Raw genomic sequence first — 17,936 nt, 5'->3', positions numbered from 1 at the left:
TGAGTGTTTAATGGAATATGTTTAAACTTGACACATGACCAAAGAGTACAGTCTTGGGGAAAAAAAATTTGTCTATTGGAAAAATAGTCCAGTGAATTGATGAGTGACAGTGACTGCTTCTGGCTCAATAGAGAAGAACCATCACTTGCATATTAATTGTACTTTTTGCATATGCTTCTGAATTTTTCTGTCTATACTTGGATTTTACTATGGATACCTTTCAAAGACTACTTGGATTGGCCGCTTCTGCTTTATTCTCTTCTTTCCTTTAGCCCTCTGCAGTCTTTTACCTCTGCCATTCTGCTGAACTTGTTTCTCCAAAGTCATTATCTTCCATTTCATCAGGGGCTTCATTTGAGTTCTTTTTTTTTTTTTTCTTTAAGGGCCACACTTGTGGCATAAGCAAGTTCCAGGCTAGGGGTCAAATTCAGAGCTGCAGCTGCCGGCCTACACCATAGCTACAGCAACGCCAGATCCAAGCCGCATCTTTGACCTACAGCACAGCTCATGGCATCACCAGATCCCCAACCCACTGAGCAAGGCTAGGGATGGAACCCTCATCCTCATGAATCCAAGTCGGATTCGTTTCCCACTGTGCCACAGTGGGAACTCCCTCATTTGAGTTCTTTGCTTTTTCTATTTTAAATAATTTTTATTTTTTCCTTCAGGAAACCTCATTCTTCCTTCTTTAACTGTTTTTATACTTCGTTGTCTTTATTTTGCACACACTTTTCTTGTCTCATACTCTTTGTCCTTTGGGAACACTTGTGTCATCTCTTAAAATTATGGTTTCTTACCACTCCCCTTTCTCTTTGATGTGATTTTCCTCTATCCTTTGGGCTTTATCTGTTAGCTCTTCAGTCTTTCGCTCCTCCTTTGACCTCCTTCGTGTTTTATTTTTTGTCTCTAAATTGCTTCTTAGCTAGGTCTCCGTTTGTTTCTCCCTACTTCTTTAGACTCAGCATGTCTAAAGCCGTATTTATCAGAGTTCTGTTAGTAGGACCACCATTGTTCCTTGCTTGTAAGTATAGAACCTGAATTATCTTTCACTTCTTTCTTTGATGTTCTCTTTAATCACAGAACTACGTGTAGGCTTTGAAAATTCCTTGAAATTATTCCTTCATTTCCAGTTTGGGCACTTTGAGCTTCAAGAATTGCAGTATACAGTCTTCACTCTGCCTTTCTGCTTCCAGTCTCTTTGCTCATCTGTCTTCTGTATTGTTACCAGAGTCTTTGCTTTAATCCTTTATTTTCATAAATCGATTTCCTTCTTAGAAGTTTTCAGTGGCTTCCTAAGGCCCAAACAAAGAACAGTGTCCAAATTTAACATTCCAAGGCTTCCACGGCCTTCTCCCACGACTGATTGACCACTCTTGCCCAACTGATTTCCCTAAGCTGTACATTTTCTTTCCCTTTCACCTTTGTAGAAAGTAAATTTTCATGGAATGTGTTTCTCTTTCCTCTTCATTTATATATAGATTCTGCTTTTTATTAGAATTCCATGGAAATTCTTTTGCCTGTATCAGGTCATCAGACCACAGTGATAAGACTCTTTCCTTTGGATCTCATATTACATTCATTTTTCAGTTGCCATGTACGCAAAAAATGTAAGGGAGCCTATAGCCTATAGCTTTACTCTTAAATCCGCAAAGATGCACATGGCACCTTACTACCTAGAAGAAATCTTAGATTTTCTTAATATTTAATTATCTCTTTAATGTTACTGACCATTTAGTCTACATTTTATACAGGCAGGACTTGGCATATAGCCCTGGGTGTAATAAGTGCTCAGTCATTTGATGATAGGGAGTTAGATTTTCTGTTGAGTATTTTGGTATTTGAGGTATAAAATGCCAACATTGAAAACCTGGAGCAGAGTTCCTGTCATGGCTCAGCAGTAGCGAACCCAGCTAGTATCCATGAGGACTCAGTTCAATCCCTGGCCTTGCTTGGTGAGTTAAGGATCCAGCGTTGCCATGAGCTGTGGTGTAGGTTGCAGACTCGGCTCGGATCAGATGTTCCTGTGGCTGGCAGCTGCAGCTCCTACTCTTCCCCTAGCCTGGAAATTTCCAAATGTCGTGAGTGTGGCCCCAAAAAGACAAAAAAAGAAAGAAAGAAAACCTGGAGCATGTCAGTTTCTGTTTCCTGCCTCTTCCCTATGTGCAGCATACAAGGACATATAGAAAGTTCAGCTCCCTTGGTGTTTCTTTGCTATTTGTAGTCATGCTGCTTCCAGGAACCCCATCACAAACTTAAAGAAAAAATTTTTTTTTAATCTAAAAGTGATGTATGCTTATTCTAACCAAATCGTTTATTAATTCAAGGCTTACTAATTGAGTGTCTATATGTGTGAAGCACTGGGGATATAGTGGTGGTAGTAATGTTGCAGCCTTTTGAGCTGACATTCTCAAGCAGGGGGTATGTAATTACTTCAGAAAGTGAAATGCTATTTATTTATTTATTTATTTATTTATTTTTGTCTTTTTGCTATTTCTTGGGCCGCTCCCACGGCATATGGAGGTTCCCAGGCTAGGGGTCCAGTCGGAGCTGTAGCCACCGGCCTATGCCAGAGCCACAGCAACAAGGGATCCGAGCCGCGTCTGCAATCTACACCACAGCTCAGGGCAATGCCGGATCATTAACCCACTGAGCAAGGGCAGGGACCGAACCCGCAACCTCATGGTTCCTAGTCGGATTCGTTAACCACTGCGCCACGACGGGAACTCCTGAAATGCTCTTTAAAAAAGAAAGTGTCGTGGAATTCCCTTGTGGCACAGAGGTTTAAATCCAGCATTGTCACTGCAGGGGCTCAGATCGCTGCTCTGGTGTGGGTTCAGTCCCTGGCTTGGGAACTTGCGCATGTTGCAAGTGCAGCCCCCCTCCCCCCCAACAAACAAAAAATAAAGCATGGTGAGAGGATAGAGAGCATTTATAGTGCAAATGCCTATTCCAGGTGGTAGAAACCTCTTCTTTCAGTTACTCTGTCGTCTGAAGGGAGCCACTGTTAACTAGCTTCCAGAGATTTTTTTCACACACAAGCATTTATTAGGGCATATGCCATAATTTGTATTTTCCACTTAATAATTGTGGATATCATGTCATATCGGTAGGTAAATTTCTCATTTTTCTGTCTACTTGGTGTTCCATTGTATGAATGTCTGATAATTTAAATCCTGTGTTGGATATTTAGGTTGTTTTTATTTTTAAAGTGTGAGCCCCTTGATCATGTTTCCTTACATAATCCTGTGGGTATAGCTATAGAGTAAATTCCTGAAAGTTATACCACCTTTAATTTTTTGTATTTTCTCAGTCTACTTGATGGCTTACTTTGAACTGAATTCCAGAAATGAAATACTCCCTCCTTATTCTAAGTCTGCCTCTCTTTCCCCTGCTTCTTTGACATGCACATTGTGATCATATCCAAACCTCCACTTGGACATACTTGGCATATGATTAGACAGAAGGCATTGAATGAAATCAGATCTGTGGTCTGTCTTCCTCTTCATGTGCTTTTTTTAGTAGCTCTCTTCTGATTTCCTCTACCTGGCCAAAATTTCCTGTCAGTGAATGGGCTGTGTGGCCAGACTACCTAGGATGAAATTTTGTGTCCATTGCTTACCAGGTGTGTGACCTTGAGTAAGTAACCTCTCTGCGTCAGTTTGGTCTTACCTGGAGTTAGGGTATTAGTGGTGTCTACCTCATAATGTCATTGTGAGTACTAAATGAGTAACAGACAGCTAAAATAGCACATTGAAGATACACAGTAAATGTCAGCTGCTTTTCTTACTGTTAATCCTCTTCCTCTCACTCCCCAGCAAGCTCTTCCTCAGTGTGCATTTTACTGTGTGCCTTGTATTTGATTGCAGGCTGATTTCTATAACTATTCACAGGTCTTATCATCTTAACTACGTAAGCTCCTTGGAGCCAAAGAGTGTAAATTTTTTTTTTTTTTTTTTTGTCTTTTCGTCTTTTTTTTTTGTTGTTGTTGTTGAAGAGTGTAAATTATTTATCTTCCTATTGCCTACCCCATATACTTTGCACACATTGTGCTTAATTAATATGTATTGATTAAATATGTATACTTTTGGAGGAGCAATCGTGAAACCAGCATTTATAATACAAATCTGGTTTTTAGGAGTTTCCGTTGTGGCGCAGTGGTTAACGAATCCAACTAGAAACCATGAGGTTGCGGGTTCAATCCCTGCCATTGCTCAGTGGGTTAATGATCCGGCGTTGCCGTGAGCTGTGGTGTAGGTTGCAGACGCGGCTCGGATCCCGTGTTGCTATGGCTGTGGTGTAGGCTGACAGCTACAGCTCCGATTAGACCCCTAGCCTGGGAACCTCCATATGCCGTGGGAGCGGCCCAAGAAATAGCAAAAAAAAAAAAACCAAATCTGGTTTTTAGCTGTGTAATTTTTATCCTTGACCTGCTTGAAAACAAACTGTAATAATTACATTTCAGGAGATGACGCATTCATGGCCTCCCCCTCTAACGGCTATTCATACACCATGCAAAACAGAACCTTCCAAATTTCCTTTTCCTACTAAGGTAAGTAAATAAAATGTGTCTTTGATACTGTAAGGAAATTAAATGGCTTGACTGAAATTATAAGCATTCAAAATTGTCTTGCCATTCCCATTCTAGTGGGAGATAGTAAGTGAATAGATAAGTTTGGTAGTGATAATTACTATTAAGAAAACAAAATGAGAATATGGCATGAAGAGTGACTTGCATTGAGAGATACTTGGAAAATCTTTGACGGCAGGCAGTATGGGAAGGTGACTTAGAAGGCATCAGTGTTTGTTGCAAACCCTTGTGATATTCTAGGCCACAAATGGTTAGGGCTTCCCAAACTGTTGATGAGGAACTCCGTTCCAGAGGACACAGCAACTAGACTTTTCTCCTAGGGAAAATGGTTCCTCAGATGACATTCCAAGCTCATCTAAAACCAGCAGATTTGGGATTTTTTACATTAATCTATACTCACACAAATAATGCAAGAATATGTTCTTGTTAGTAAAGTTTGAGCAGGATCCCTAATACTAGCTTTCCCTATATACTGCCTCCTCCATCTTACCAGAGCCACTTCATACATTCCTTTGCAAGTCTCTTCATGTGCATTTACATATGCATATAATGTAATCATCACATATAAACATCTCATTTATTTCTGCACAGATATATTATTCTGTATTTTAATTAGTCAGCAATAGGGACCTTTCCACGTTATTTTATGTGTGTATGTATATACATATATACACAAACATACACAGATTATATAGAGATAATTATTACATAAAGAGGTATTTCAGTTCTTTTAATAGTATCCATTTTATATATATATTAGTTTATTAGCCCATTTCCCTTTGGTATGTAACTTGTTGCCAAGTTTTCACTTCTGTAAACATTGCTATAGGGGATATCTTTGTTCATGCCTTCTTGGGTGCATGTAGGTTTATTTTGTGTAAAAAGCAGGAAGTGTAATTTGTTGAATATTGTATAATTGTTGGGTATTGAGGGTATATGGTTAACATACTCTCAAATTCCCTCCATCGTGTTTGTACTAATCAGTACTCCCACTTGTGTTCCCTATTTTTCCTCACATGCACACCACCGTTTGTTATTTTGAGCACCAATCTTTTGATCCATTTCCTAGATTGCTAGTGAGGTTCATCATCTTTCCACATTTGTCATCTGTGTGGATGAATTGACCTCCTCCGCCCTTGGGGCTGCATCTTTTCACCTAATGAGTTTTAGGATAATTTGTTTTGTTTTGTGTTTTTTGAATTCTGGATTCAAATAATTTATTCCACATGCTGCAAATGTTTCTCCCAGTTATAGAGCCCTTTTAACTTTGATGGTCTAGAAGATTTTAAATTTGATGAATATATTGATCTTTCTCTTCTAAAAAGCTTTTGCTTTTTAAAATCTTGTTAAAGAAGGCTTTTCTTCTCCACGGTCATAAACATAACTTCTTACTTTTCTTTTAATGTGATTACAGTTTCGTTTACTTTATCTTTAGCCCAGTTTGTTTTTGTGAGTGATGTGAGAGCGGTAAAACCTTCTGCCCATATGTGTGCCATACCACTCCTTCACTTTATTTGCAAGATATTTAATGTACAGAGTTCTCATAGACATAGGCACCTGTGTAACCACCACCTTCATTAAGAGTTAGAACATTTCCATCACCCCCAGAGCTCCTTCATGTTCCTTTGCAGTCTGCCTCACCCCCACCACTGGCCCCACACAATTGCTTACCTGTTTTAAGTCACTCTAGGTAAGTTTTGCTTTTTCTAGAATTTTATATAAATGTAATCCATACCATGCGTACCTTGCAGCCTTTTGCTTAGAATTTTGGAATTCTTCTATGTTCTTAAATGTATCAGTAATTTGTTCCTTTTTATTCATGAGTTCATTTTTATTCCTTTTGTATAAAAATACCTAAATTTGTTTACTCATTCACCTGTTGGTGAGCATTTGGGTTGTTTCCAGATTTGGGCTGTTAAGAATTAAGTATCTAGGAGTTCCCATTGTGGCTCAGCGGGTTAAGAGTCCGACTGGTATCCATGAGGATGTGAGTTTGATCCCTGGCCTCGCTCAGTGGGTTTAAGGGCGTAGGTCGCAGATGCAGCTCGTACCCTCTGTTGGTGTGGCTGTGGCAGAGGCCCGCAGCTCCAGTTTAACCCCTAGCCTGGCAACTTCCATATGCTGCAGGTACAGCCCTTTAAAAACAAAGAAGAAGAATTCAGTATCTGTAAACATTCATTTATAATTCTTTGTGTGAATTTATGTTTTCTTTTATGGTTAAACCTGGGTCTATGGTGAAGAGTAGAATCACTGGGACATATGTTAAGTATATATTAAATAGATACTAAACTGAAAACTATTTTGTAAAGTGATGATAGCACACTCCTGCCTTATTCCGCTCTAATTTCCCAGCAGCTTATGATAGTTGCACCTGTTCTATATCCTTTTCTACATTTGTTTTTGTTGCTCCATTTTCTGCTGTATTACTTCTGGGCATGTAGAGGTATCTCATACTGGTTTTCCTTTGTATTTCCCTGATGACTAATGATGTTGAACCTCATTTTGTGAGCTTATTGGCCATTCTTCTTTTTGAAGTATCAGTTCAAATCTTTTGCTTCTACCCTGTGTGGGTATGTGAGTGATGGGGGCGGGGAGTGCCAGGATTGAATGGGTGATGTTTATAGTTTCTTTTTCTTTCTTCTCCTAATAATGTCTTTGCTTTGATACAGGGTAGTGTTGCTTCTTAAAAGGAGCAAGGAAATGTTCTCTTCTTCTCTATTTTCTGAAATAGTTTGCAAAATGTTAGTATTATTCTTCCTTGAATGTTTAATGTAAGTCAGCAGAGAAGCTATCTGTACCTATAGTGTTCTTTATTGGAAAGTTTTCAATTAGAAATTAACTTTATTGGATACAGAGCTGTTCAGTTTTTCTATTCTTGTGTCATTTTGCTAATTTGTTCACTTCAGTCAAATTTATTGACAGTTATTTATAATATATACCTATTCTTTAATGTTTGTAAGAGCTGTAGTGAAGTCCTTTATTCCCCTGCTATCAGTGATTTGTAGTTTCTCTTTTTTTCATTTTCCTTGAGTAGTCTAGTTAGATGTGTATCACTTTTACTGGTCCTTCCAAGAACCATCTTTTAGTTCTTACCAGTTTTCTCTTTCTTTGCTTTTTGCCAGGCCCTTGGCATGTTGAAGTTCCTGAGCCAGGGATCAAACCCGTGCCATGGCAGTGTGACCCAACCACAGCAGTGACACCAGGCCCTTAACCCTTTAGTACATCAGGGAACTCCAATTTTTATTTTATTGTGATTATTTTTATCTCTACTTTTTTTGTTTGTTTGTTCATGCTCTCTTTTTAGGCCTGCACCTGCAGCATATGGAGGTTCCCAGGCTAGGGGTTGAATTGGAACTGTAGCTGCTGGCCTACACCACAGCCACAGCAGTGTGGGATCCAAGCTGTGTCTGCAACTTACCCCACAGCTCATAGCAATGCCAGATCCCTAACCCACTGAGCATGGCCAGGGACCAAACCCACATCCTCGCTGGGTTCATTAACCACTGAGCCACAGTGGAAACTTCTCTTTCTGCTTATTTTGTTTTATTTATTTATTTATTTATTTAGTCTTTTTGCCATTTCTTGGGCCACTCCCGCGGCATGTGGAGGTTCCCAGGCTAGGGGTCTAATCGGAGCTGTAGCCACCAGCCTACGCCAGAGCCACAGCAGCACGGGATCCGAGCCGTGCCTGCAACCTTCACCACAGTTCACGGCAATGCGGGATCCTAACCCACCGAGCAAGAGCAGGGATCGAACCCACAACCTCATGGTTCCTAGTTGGATTAGTTAACCACTGTGCCATGACGGGAACTCCTCTTTCTGTTTATTTTGAATTTTATGTGCTCTACTTCTGATTTTTAGGTGGAAGCTTAGATCATAGATTGTAAACATTTCTTGTTTTAAGGATTTAAAATTTTTAGTTTCTAAGCCTTGCTTTAAATGTATCTCACAAATTGTAATGTATAGTGTTTTTGTTATCATTCACTGCAAAATATTTCCTAATTTCCTATGTGATTTCTTTGATTCATGAGTTACTTAGAAATATGTAGTTTTGGGAGTTCTCATGGTGGCTCACTTATAACAAACCCAACTAATAACGTGAGGGTTCAATCCCTGGCCTCGATGAGTGGGTTAAGGAGGGTTGTCGTGAGCTGTGGTGTAGGTTGCAGGCGTGGTTCGGCTCTGACATTGCTGTGGCTTGGTGTAGGCCGGCCACATGTATTATTTTATTTCTATTTTTATTTATTTATTTTTGTCTTTTTGCCTTTCTTTCTAGGACTGCACCTACGGCATATGGAGGTTCCAAAGCTAAAGGGTCAAATTAGAGCTGTAGCTGCTGGCCTACACCACAGCCACAGCAACACACGATCCGAGCCACGTCTGCAACCTACACCACAGCTCATGGAAACATCAGATCCTTAACTCGCAGAGCAAGGTGAGGGATCGAACCTGCCACTTCATGGTTACTAGTCAGAATTGTTCCCACTACACCACAACGGGAACTCCCAGTTGAACCATGTTTTGTTCCTCCTCATAGTTTCTCGTTTCACATCCTTACCAACTCTTGGTATGGTCAGTCTTTCTAAATTTTAGCCCTTTTAGCAGTTGTGTAGAGGGTACCTCATTGTGATATTCATTTATATTTCCTTAGTGACTAAGAATATTGAGCATCTCCTTATATATTCATTTTCCATGTCTGTCTCTTCTTTGATGCATTGTTTGAATCTTTTGTCCATCTTATACTGGGTTGTTGCCCTCTTATTGAATTTTGAGAGTTTGTTTATTGCATTTTTGTAAGTCCATTATTAGATAGATTTGCGAATTTTTCCACCCATACTGGCTTTCCTTCTCATTCTCACAGCATTCTCTCAAAGAGTAGAAATTGCTAATATATTTTTTTAATAACAATTTTTATTTTTTCCATTATAGCTGGTCTACAGTGTTCTGTCAGTTTTCTACTGTACAGTATGGTGACCCAGCCACACATACATGTATACCTTCTTTTTCCTCACATTATCATGCTCCATCATAAGTGACTAGATATAGTTCCCCGTGCTGTCCAGTGGGAGAAATTGCTAATATTGATGAAGTCTAATTCTTCAGCTTTTTTTTCTTTGACAGATCATGTTTTCAGTTTCTAAGAAACTTTTTTTTTTTTTATTGTGCCCATGGCGTGCAGAACTTCCTGGACCAGGGATTGAACCTATGTAACAGCAGTGATAATGCTGTATCCTTTAGCTGCTAGGCCACCAGGGAACTCCAAGAACTCTTCACCTAACCCAGATTCTTCATTTTTTTCCCTAGACTTTTTTTTTTGGTCTTTTGTCTTTTTAGGCCCACACCCACGGTATGTGGAGGTTCTCAGGCTAGGGGTCAAATTGGAGCTGTAGCTGCTGACCTACACCACAGCTCACGGCTACGCCAGATCCTTAACCCACTGAGTGAAGCCAGGGATCGAACCCCAGTCGTCATGGTTGCTAGTCGGGTTCATTAACTGCTGAGCCGCAATGAGAATTCCCCCTAGACTTATTGTGGTTTTAGGTTTTATGTTTAGGTCTGTGATCCATTTTAAGTTAATTACTATACATGGTGACAAGATAATAGTTGATTTTTTGTGTATGGATACCCAGGTTCACCATCATTTGTTGAAAAAGCTTGTCTGCATTTGCCTCTTTATAGTTGCAGTTGACCATATATGCATGGTGCGTGTTTGACTATGTTCTGTTTCATTAATCTCTCTCTGTCATGGTGCCCAGTGTCATGGTATCTTGATTATCTGACACCAAGAGTTATTATAAAACTATAGTAATGTAAATCCTATAATTCTTATTTTTCAAATTTTTGGGGGGGGTCCTTTGCATTTGCATATGACTTTTACAGTTGGCTTGTCAATTTGAACATAAACATTTTCTGGAATTTTGATATAGATTGCATTGAATCTTTTGGTCAGTTTGGGGACAGCTTGACGTCTCAACCATAGTGAGTTCTCTGACCCATGAATACTTACTTGTCTTCTCTATTTAAGTATAATTTAATTTCTTTTGTCTTTTTTTTTTTTTTGTCTTTTTTTTTGCCTTTTCTAGGGCCGCTCCCATGGCATATGGAGGTTCCCAGGCTAGGGGTCTAATCGGAGTTGTAGCCACCGGCCTACACCACAGCCATAGCAACTCGGGATCTGAGCCACGTCTGCAACCTACACCACAGCTCACGGCAACGCCAGATCATTAACGGTACAGCCTTTTAGTGCTGTAAATTACCCTCTAATGTTTTGTTTGCATCCCACAAATTGGGATTTCTTTCTTTTCTTTTCTTTCTTTTTTTTTTTTTGCTTTTTGGCTTTTTAGGGCCGCATTTGCAGCATATGGAAGTTCCCAGGCTACGGGTCAAATTGGAGCTGCAGCTGCTGGCATACAGTACACCCACAGCAACTCGAGATCTGAGCCACATCTGTGACTTACACCACAGCTCCTTAACCCACTGAGTAAGGCCAGCGATCGAACCCATGTCCTCATGGATAATAGCTGGATTCGATACCACTGAGCCACAGTGGGAACTCCTGTTAGGATTTCATTTTCATTCAGCATAACTTCTGATTTTTTATTCTTTGTTCGGTGGGTTGTTTTGAAGTGTCATTTTGTTTTCAAATATTTGTAGGTTTTTCCATATTCTCTGTTACTGATTTGTGGTTTGATTTCATTATGGTCCGAGAACATATCACCATACCCTTTTTGGCACCACTACATTTCTCTGCTCCCTTTTATACACAGTGAGATTCATGCCCAAGTGCAAACTATTGGCCTTAGAATAGAGCACAGTTAGTTCCTCCTTTTTCACTGGAGTGAAAGGAGAATGAATGGGTGTGGTTAGCAGTAGGTTAGTGGATTTTCCAATGATAGTAAAGTTTTTACTGCCTTTACTCATATTCACTGTATGTTTTGAACAGTCCCTGGCAGCATTCTAGATGCTGTAGATACATTGAACCTCTTCGATGGTGCCAATGTATAAAACAGTTCCTGGCACATTATAGGTGTTCAGTAGGTCTTTGTTGGATATATATATATATATATATATATATATATATATATATACACTCAGGTAACTTTTTTGATATTTTTGGAATAATTCCATTAGCTACTTACCAATTATTGCTTTGGTTTGGTTGCTTTTACAGGTTGAATTTTGCTTTTTTTTATAGCTCATCTCATTCTCTGAATTTTCAGTGAATACAACTTTATGTGTTGTATAGCTTAAGGCTTTGGGGAGTTCTTTGTTGGCTCAGTGGGTTAAGGATCCATTGTTGTCACTAAAGTGGCTCAGGTCACTGCTTTGGTGTGGGTTTCATCTCTGGCCCAGGAACTTCTGAATGCCATGGGCACAGCCAAAAAAGAAAAAAACCCAACGACTTTATGTGAAGCTTTAGCATCTACTTTTTCCCCTTTGTGCACCACCGTATGGACTAGATCTAAGGAGAGGACAGAGAAGGGACAAAGGTTTGATACTTAGGGAATTTGGAGATGGCATCCTAAAGAAGGTGACAACAACTGGGGTTAAAGGGGGAAGTACAGGAATGCCTGAAGCATGGGGGACCATGAGGAACCCAACAGAGAGAGTTCATGCCCATCAGCACTCTGAAAGAGCAGTTTGCAGTGTGGGTGAGAAGTTGAGTTTAAGAACACATTTGGGTAACTAATTTCGTGAATCTCTATCATTTGCTTAAACATTCTTTTTTTTTTTTTTTTTTTTGTCTTTTTGCCTTTTCTAGGGCCACTCCTGCGGCATATGGCGGTTCCCAGGCTAGGGGTCTAATCGGAGCTGTAGCCGCCGGCCTACACCACAGCCATAGCAACTCGGGATCTGAGCCACGTCTGCAACCTACACCACAGCTCACGGCAACGCCAGATCATTAACCCACTGAGCAAGGGCAGGGACCGAACCCGAAACCTCATGGTTCCTAGTCAGATTCATTAACCACTGCACCACGATGGGAACTCCCCTCAGTCCGTTCTGATCTTGCTTCCACTCGTAATGTTTCATCAACACCATTAAGATCACCAGTGGCCCATTTTGACAAGTCCAATTAATGCCATTTTTTTTTCTTTCTTTTTTTTTTGTTTTTTTTTTGTTTTATGTCTTTTTAGGGCTGTCCCCTCAGCATGTGGAGGTTCCCAGGCTAGGGAGTCTAATCCGAGTTGTGGCTGCCGGCCTACGCCAGAGCCACAGCAACGCCAGATCCAAGCCATGTCTTCGACCTACACCACAGCTCATGGCAACGCTAGATCCTTAACCCACTGAGTCAGGGCAGGGATTAAACCCACAACCTCATGGTTCCTAGTCTAGATTTGTTTCTGCTGCACCATGGCAGGAACTCCCTAATGCTTTTCATTTGTTACTTTCATTGGGCTTCTCATGAGGATCGAATATTGTTTAACATATTTCTTCCTTGTCTCCCACTATATGGTGCTCATCTAGATTTATTTTGTTTCTTGATTGTTCCTTTTCTCCTCTATCTACCTCTGCCATTAAAAGTTAAGTTTTCTGGGCACTGTGATGAGAACTGAAAGAGAATGCAAAAGAAAATATTCTTCCCGATGTCCAAACTTTTGGTGGTGGAAATGGAATAATACAAAATAAAAAAGAATTACATGTTAATGTTTAATTGAATGCATAGTTAAACATGAGGAGAACTTATGATTGTCCTTGCTAGTTCTCTACCAAAAAGCAAAGACAAACCATTATTGCTCAGCTGGTTAAGAACCTGATGAGTTGGGTTCAATCCCTGGCCTTGAGCAGTGGGTTAAGGATCTGGCATTGCTGCAAGCTGCATATCGGAGTTCCTAGTCTAGGGGATCAAATCTGAGCTACAGCTGCAGGCCTACACCATAGCTGCAGCAATGCCAGATCTGAGCCTCGTTTGAGACCTACACCACAGCTCATGGCAATGCCAGATCCTTAACTTATAGAGTGGGGCCAGGGATCAAACTTGCATCCTCATAGATACTAGCTGGGTTCATTATGCTGAACCACAACAGGAACTCAAGAATTCTTTTCATTTTTTAATAAAGTTCACAGCAGCAACCTTTTGGCCACTGCTCTATTCAAAGACTTTTTAGAATTGCTTTATTGAGCTATAATTCACATACTATGCAAATCACCCATTCAGAGTGTACAATTGAATAGTTCTGAGTATATTTATAGACTTGTGCAACCAGCACTCCAGTCAGTTTTAGAACATTTTTATCACCTCAGAAGGAGCTCCCTACTCTTTAGCTATCAACCTTTGTCCCTCTATCCCCTTCCCAGTCCTACTCAACCACTAATCTGTCCTCTTTACAGATTTCCCTTTTCTGGACATTTCATGTAAACAGAATTATGTCATACATAGCCCATTCCAAAGGGATTCTTGCACTTGGCAAAATGTTTTCAAGGTTCTTCTGAGTTGTAACATGTATCGATAACTTCATTCCTTTTTATGGCCAAATAGCATTCCATTGTATCCATATGTATTACGCGTTGTTAGTACATTCATCAGTTCGTGGACATTTGGGTTGTTTTGAGCTTTTGGCTATACTATTTATAATGCTGCTGTAAACCCTTGTATTCAAGTTTCTGTGTATAGGTTTTTATGTTTTTGTTTTGCTTGTTTATTTGCCTGGGAGCAGAATTGCTAGGTCATATGGTAACTCTATGTTGAAATCAACTGAGGAACTGCCAGAATGCTATCCAGAGCAGCTGGCTGCACCATTTTGTATTGGCTTCCTATTTCTCCACTTGTGGTTATCTGTCTTTTTGGTTTTAGTTATCCTAGTAAGTGTGAAGTGGTATATCGATATGGGTTTGATTTCCATTCTCCCCCAATGTCAAACATCTTTTCACGTGCTTTTTGGCCATTCGTATATCTTTCTTGGGGAGATCATTTGCCAGTTTTTTCATTGGATTACCTGACTTTTTTTTTTTTTTTTAATCATTGAGTTTTTTTTTTTAATGCATTGTGGATACCAGTCTCTTATCAGATAGGATTTGCAAATATTTTCTCCCAATTTGTCTGAATTTTCACTTTCTTAATGGTGTCCTTTGAAGAAGGACAAAAGTTCTTAATTTCAATAAAGCTCAACTTACCTGTTTCTATTATGTCTTGTGCTTTTGGTATCATATGTAAGAATTCTTTGCCAAACCCACGGTCATTAAGGTTTGGCAGTGCATTTTCTTCTGAGAGTTTTGTAGTTTTATCTTTTACATTTAGGACTTTGCTCCATTTCAAGCTAATTTTTTTATATTGTCAGGGGTAAGCTTCCACCTGCGTTCTTCTACATGCGGCTCTTCACGACTTGTCCCAGCAACTTTTGTCAAAAAGAGTATTCTTGCCCTGTTGGATTGTCTTCACATCCCTGCTGAAAATTAGTTGACTATTGATATAGGTTTACAATATTTTTTTAAACAGAAAAACTGTGTTTTAGCTTTCATACTGTTTGAATTTTTCTTTCACAGATAAGTCTGTCATTAAAGGAGGATTGTGGGGTTCCCGTCGTGGCTCAGTGGTTAACGAATCCAACTAGGAACCATGAGGTTGTGGTTTGATCCCTCAGTGGGTTAAGGATCCAGCATTGCTGTGTGCTGTGGTGTAGGTTGCAAATGCGACTCGAATCTGGCGTGGCTGTGGCTGTGGCTGTGGCATAGGGCAGCAGCTGTAGCTCTGATTAGACCCCTAGCCTGGCAACGTCCATATGCCTTGGGTACGGCCCTGGAAAGACAAAAAGACAAAAAATAAAAATTAAAAAAATAAAAAATAAATAAAGGAGGATTGTTCTTATTTTTAAGTAAACTTTTAAGGATGTTAGGGATGTTTGTGTAATCTTAGTACTGCATTGTGTACCACATCTTAACGAAGGAAATGCACAGTTCGTTCATGTGAAACAGCTGTTCTGATCTTGAAAGTTGAGTTTGGAAAGTCATGTTTCTCACACAGACAATGACATTTTGACTTTCTTTTTACTGATGCTTCCTGCATGCCAGACGTTAGGGTAGTATATGGCGCTTACAAAGAAGCATATTGACAAATCTCATCTTCAAGTTGCTAACTGTAAGATACTGGGAGCAGGTAGGGGAGTAAAATGACATGGAATAATCGTGTAAGGTTTGCTAGTCCATAAAAGTGGTTTTTTTCCTGGGTTGTTTTTTTTTTTTTTTTTTTTTTTTGGTTTGTTTTTTGCTTTTTAGAGCCACCCCCGAGGCATATGGAAGTTCCCAGGCTAGGAGTCTAATCAGAGCTACAGCTGCCAGCCTATGCCATAGCCACAGCAACGTAGGATCCAAGGCATCTGAAACCTACACTACAGCTCATGGCAACGCCGTGTCCTTAACCCCCTAAGCAAGGCCAGGGATCGAACCCACATCCTCATCAATTCTAGTTCCTTAACTGCTGAGCCACAAAGGGAACTCCAGTGTTACATTTTGAATCCATATAGGATGTGCAGTTACTTTCACTCTAGAATATGGTTTTTAGTATTTTTTTTTTAAATAACATTTTCTTAAGATCAAGATAAATTAGGATATGAATACTGTGGTTGCCACTGAAAAGAGATGAGTGATAAAGGACTGTTTTAGCTTGTAGCTATAGCTGTAACTTGTTATAGTTGTAGCTTGTTGCTTTTTGTATTAAGCTCCGGGAAGCTGTTTTGGCCACAAAATTGCTGAGGCTGTTCAGATGGTATCATTCAATTCTTTCCATGTTTTTTCTTTTATTTATTCATAGAAACTCAACAGGATCTTTCATGAGTTAGCTGGAATTGAATAGTTGAATTTGAAGTATTTTTCTCTAATGAACCTTTTTTCTCCTTAATGTCACTTTATAATTTTACATCATTTTTTCTTAGGAGTCTCAGCAGTCCAATTTTGGTCCTGGAGAGCAAAGTGAGTATTTCTTTTACTCTTGGTTTCCAAATTGTTTATTGAGCATTCATTTCTAATGGTCATACCATATATTTCTTTAATAATTCTTTTGTATGTCTTATCCCAATATTTATGATCCAGTGATTAGTGATGGGTTTAGCTGAATCTTGGCCTAAAAAGTGAAGAATTACAGATCCTTAGAGATCAAAATTAACTATTTTTATTAAGTATTTAAACTAATAATACAGAGTCCCAAGAGCCAGTCTTCTGTCTTTCCATCTTCTTCATGAAGATACTTGGTTCTGTGATGCTAAAACTTCAGGCAAGAAGCAGTCATTGTTGCTTACCAAGGCTCTTCTCTTCCTGTATCTATATTTATTTATTCTTCCTGAATCTTTTGGGTTGAGAAGAAAGTCTGTTGTCTGCTACACACCCCCCTTCTACCCTCATTGTTTTGGCCTCTCAAAAGAACTTGAGGGGAAGATAGTTTTGACAAACTCAAGTGTGGTTCCAAGAGAGGATGGCTGAGTGAATTGATAGCAGTAAGGATAGGAACCTTGCAGATTTTGTGCTTCACCATATAACTCTCTAATAAAGCAAATGTTCTCAGCTAAGAGCAATAACTTCCTAAATAAGGTAGATTTACACTGGTAATAAGCTAATTTGGGACCTTTTTTATCCTTAGTTTGTTGTCCTTAGTGGACCTTTTTTTATCCTTAGTTTGTTGTCCTTAGTGATCTTAAAGCAAAGACACAAAAACCAGAAGAAAATTTATTTAAAGGTTAACAAACTTTATCTTTGTATCAATTTGTTAATTCTGCTTTAAAGCTGCAGTTAAAAGGAAAAGGCACGCAGCGTTGTTGATACACGGTAAATAGCTAGCTGTAGGTAGACCAGAAAGTTTACCTTTTCTATGAAAATTTTTCAGGAATATCTCATCCTGGAATTCCCTTGTGGCGCAGCAGGTTAAGGATCCAGTATTGTCACTGTAGCAGCTCAGGCCACTGCTGTGGTACGGGTTTGATCCCTGGCCTGGGAATTTCCACATGCTGTGAGCGCAGGCAAAAAAAAAAAAAAAAGAGAGAGTATTTCTCATCCTTCTACACCTCTTCCCTCATTCTCTCTCCCCAAAGGTAACTTTTGGCAGATGGAATCGCAAGATGCACCTACTCTTTATTACCTACTATTTTTCAATAAATTTATTTAGAACTTTTTTGCTTTTTAGGGCCATACCTTTGGCATATGAAAGTTCCCAGGCTAGAGGTCGAATCAGCTATAGCTGCTGGCCTACACCACAGCAACGTCAGATCCAGGCCTCGTCTGTGACCTACACCACAGCTCATGGCAACTCCAGATCCTTAACCCACTGAGCAAGGCCAGGATCAAACCCACATCCTCATGGATGGTAGTCAGGCTTGTTACCACTGAGCCACAGTGGGAACTTAGAACTGGTTTTAGATCA

The 17,936-nt window shown here is 39.7% G+C and overlaps 1 protein-coding gene across 6 annotated transcripts in view; it reads left to right on the top strand.

Annotated features, from left to right (window-relative positions):
- Positions 1 to 17,936, top strand: part of AFF4 (ALF transcription elongation factor 4) — an 88,034-nt gene that overhangs the window by 39,153 nt on the left and 30,945 nt on the right. For 3 of the 6 annotated variants that reach the window (XM_021084750.2, XM_021084747.2, XM_021084748.2), the window contains 2 exons: positions 4,463 to 4,549; positions 16,459 to 16,495. In XM_021084750.2, the coding sequence (XP_020940409.1) occupies positions 4,463 to 4,549; positions 16,459 to 16,495 (124 nt within the window). The remainder of the gene's footprint in view (positions 1 to 4,462; positions 4,550 to 16,458; positions 16,496 to 17,936) is intronic. The other 3 variants (XM_085014516.1, XM_003123929.7, XM_021084751.2) reach the window with 1 other exon arrangement.

Source organism: Sus scrofa, chromosome 2 (genome assembly GCF_054392235.1).
Source record: "Sus scrofa isolate SSC_HxYL_T2T_F1_AM1 chromosome 2, Sscrofa_HxYL_maternal_Yorkshire_Landrace_v2.0, whole genome shotgun sequence".
NCBI classification, from domain to species: Eukaryota; Metazoa; Chordata; class Mammalia; order Artiodactyla; family Suidae; genus Sus; species Sus scrofa.
This window is presented reverse-complemented; position numbering and strand designations above follow the sequence as displayed.